This window comes from Musca autumnalis, unplaced genomic scaffold (assembly GCF_047663935.1).
Source record: "Musca autumnalis isolate F117 unplaced genomic scaffold, ASM4766393v1 scaffold_5, whole genome shotgun sequence".
NCBI lineage: Eukaryota > Metazoa > Arthropoda > Insecta > Diptera > Muscidae > Musca > Musca autumnalis.
The window spans coordinates 103,068,461-103,071,527 of NW_027412088.1; the positions used below are offsets into that span (position 1 = coordinate 103,068,461).

At 33.3% G+C, this 3,067-nt stretch overlaps 1 protein-coding gene across 1 annotated transcript; it reads right to left on the reverse strand.

The window, feature by feature from the left end:
* Window positions 1-1,627: 1,627 nt before the first annotated feature.
* Window positions 1,628-2,295, reverse strand: LOC141386943 (uncharacterized). The gene has a single exon (XM_073955841.1). It carries the CDS (start codon window positions 2,243-2,245, stop codon window positions 1,826-1,828), a length of 420 nt encoding a protein of 139 aa, XP_073811942.1. The 5' UTR covers window positions 2,246-2,295; the 3' UTR covers window positions 1,628-1,825.
* Between the last annotated feature and the right edge of the window lie 772 nt (window positions 2,296-3,067).

Consider the following 3,067-nt stretch of genomic DNA (forward strand, 5'->3'; position numbering starts at 1 on the left):
CTTTTCCCGTTGCAATACAATTATTGTCACCTCAAAGTAGTAGGTAATTCTTATTTTAGTCCGTATTTGTTATAAATTGCAAATAAACTTTGAGTATTTTAAAGGAATATTGTTTTGAGGACCAATAGTAAGAGTTTTGCACAAAAAACCATATAGTTTTTACATAATTTGTTGCCATAAACGAACAATTAATATGAAATTGTTTACAATTTTGGCATTTGCAATACATTTGTTGTCTAACTGTATGTATGTATGTACCTATGTTTGTATTTAATCTTAGTCGGAGTTCAGCAAGTTGTAACTAAAGAAAAAACTAAGTAGAGCCCACAACATTGCCGGAAATTCATTAAATATTGAAATAAGCCAACGTTAAGACTGGTAGCGTCGAAGAATTTAACCTTGTGATGTTGTTTTAACCCACGACACCAGTTTCTCAACAGAAGCATGTAAGTATCGGTTGTATATTTTGTATTTCGGCAATAAATTCACTCTGTAAATATAGAACACTTACAAGTTCTTTCGTCAGTATTGGAACTTGATCAGATGTAATATGCATATACAGTAGAATACCGATAATTCGTAATCCGTAGAACTAGTCATATTTATGAATTATAAAGGTTTTCGAGATTTTCGATTTATCGGGGTTTGACGTGATTCTACTGTACTAATAAAAGTTATTTAGATTGAAACGTTCCATTCTTGATTGCTTTTACATTTAACATTTTGTTCAAAATTATATCGCACACCTCTACATTATTTATATATTGTTTGGATATCTTTGGTCTGTTCCAGAACTGCAAGAATCTACTAATTTTTACTATTTTCTTCGATAACATAAAGGGAAATTTGTTATCGTAGTAAAAATTAGTAGCTTCTTGCGGGTTCTGGAACATAGCAATTATGTTTGTTTGTCAATATGATGTTCAACAACTATCAAGAGCTTCTAAAAGAATGCATTCCTAATACCCCGGTTACACTTAACCGGATTAACCCAGTAGGTTTGGATTTCAAATGTCAATTCCATAGCGCAAACGTCAAATAAATCCTCTCGAAGTGGGTTAACCCGGCAAAAAACTCTAGTGTAACCGTACTATAATTTATTTATATTATTATTTATTTATTTATTTATTCAATCAATAACATTTCGAGTCCTTTAACAGTGGTGAATACTTAAATATAAAGAGTTTAGGAACACATTTCCTTTTCTACTTAGTTATGATATTTATTTGTAACATTAAGAGATATGATTTAGCATATTTATGATGTTTATGTAAACCGTACTATAATAGTACGTTTGCAAACAACCAGATTTAATAAATCCACTAGATTTCAAATGTCAATTCCATTGGGTGGGTATATGCCAATATAAATCCTCCTTATAAAGAAGGTCTATCCGGCACAATGCTCTAAAGCGTATGGCATTTAAGGCCATGAATGAAAACACTTTGAAGTACTATATATGATTTTATTTATTTAACTATACATACATATTATGTATTATTGTTATTATTTTTATGTATATACACTTATTTAATTGTTCTAATCTTTAAAGGCTTATATGTATTATTAAAATATAAATACACTTTTTTAACCTGAATAAAAATTACAAAAATATTTATGACACAGGCACCATAGGTTGGACTTATAAATCTTATTTATAGCATACATTTGAAGTTCTACTCAACTAAATTCGATATCTTGAAAAATAAATACTTAGTTATCACGTCAAATATTCGGCCAATTGTAAAAACCTAAACCTTACACTAATTTGTACACTTTTGGCAGCTGTCGGCCTTTTTTGGGCGGGCGATCATTCGTTCGTTGTTCACACAAACTCATATCGATCACGGGAATCCAGTTTTTGATGGCGTCTATAGAATTTTCTACGCATTGTGTTATATTTTCGCACTGATGATTCTCCATTGTAGTAGCTATTGAAAGTTTCAGAATTTGTCCTAGCATAAGCCCTACGTCCAATGTCATATGACGTTGATGGTAAAGCTTTAGATTTTTTATGGGTTTGGTTTGCATTATCTTCCGCCATCACTTCTTCTTCCTCCTCTGCTGCATTTGAGCGATACAAGCGCGGACGACGTATTGAATCTTTAACAAAACCTCTGGACCACACAATGGGATCTAGACTGGCATCGTAATTACTTTGATGCATACCCCAGGGTATGGCAATTGCCGCTGCGGCCACCAAACACAAAATCAATGTAAACACTTTAATTCCAATGCAAATCATTTTGAATAAATTTTCGTTTTGTTTATTTATATTTTGTAATTTTCAAATTTGATAAATCGTTTGTTTTCTTTCTGTTCCGTAAACATGCGTTGCTGTTCAATGTTGACTAGCGACTAATGCACTTTGAACTCTTGACAAGGTCTCTTATAGTCAGCCAATCAGCCGTCGATGGTTAGTCGGCCGGTCGGGTCGTAGTGTAAAGTATTTAGAAACAAAGGGTGGCCGGGCCGGCACGTACACACGCATGTGCAACAGGGTATCTTCAGTTGTGTTGTTATTGTTGTTGCATTTTACAATATTTGTTATTTGCTCTGTGATCTGTGAACTGATGTACTCGTACATGTACAGGGAGTAGGTGAGTATGGAAGCATGAGTGTGTATATTTGAGTAGAGTTGTTGTTACCCCATATTTGGCTATGATAGCTCAACATATTTTTTTGTTTTTTGGTGGGATTTGTATTTATTGTTGTTATACTTTCGGTAAATGTTAATGCTCGAATTATGGTTGAGTGTTCCATTTACCTGGCGAGCAGAGCTGCCATCTCTGGGAAATTTGTAAATTGTTGAGAATAAACAGAAGAGGATTATATTCTCTCAAGTGGATAGCAGTAATTTTGTAAAGGGAGGTGGAATATTTAAATGAGTGTTAACTGATTTCCATGTCACATTAGAGCGGAGTGAACAGATAGTTCTGGAGAGCATAAAGTAAACTAGAACCAACAGGAACAACCATTTTGCAAAGCACTTTTGTACTCCTAGCGAAGACTCAATACCAAATTTAAGTTATTCCGGTTAAATAATGTGGCTAAAACGTTAAAAACA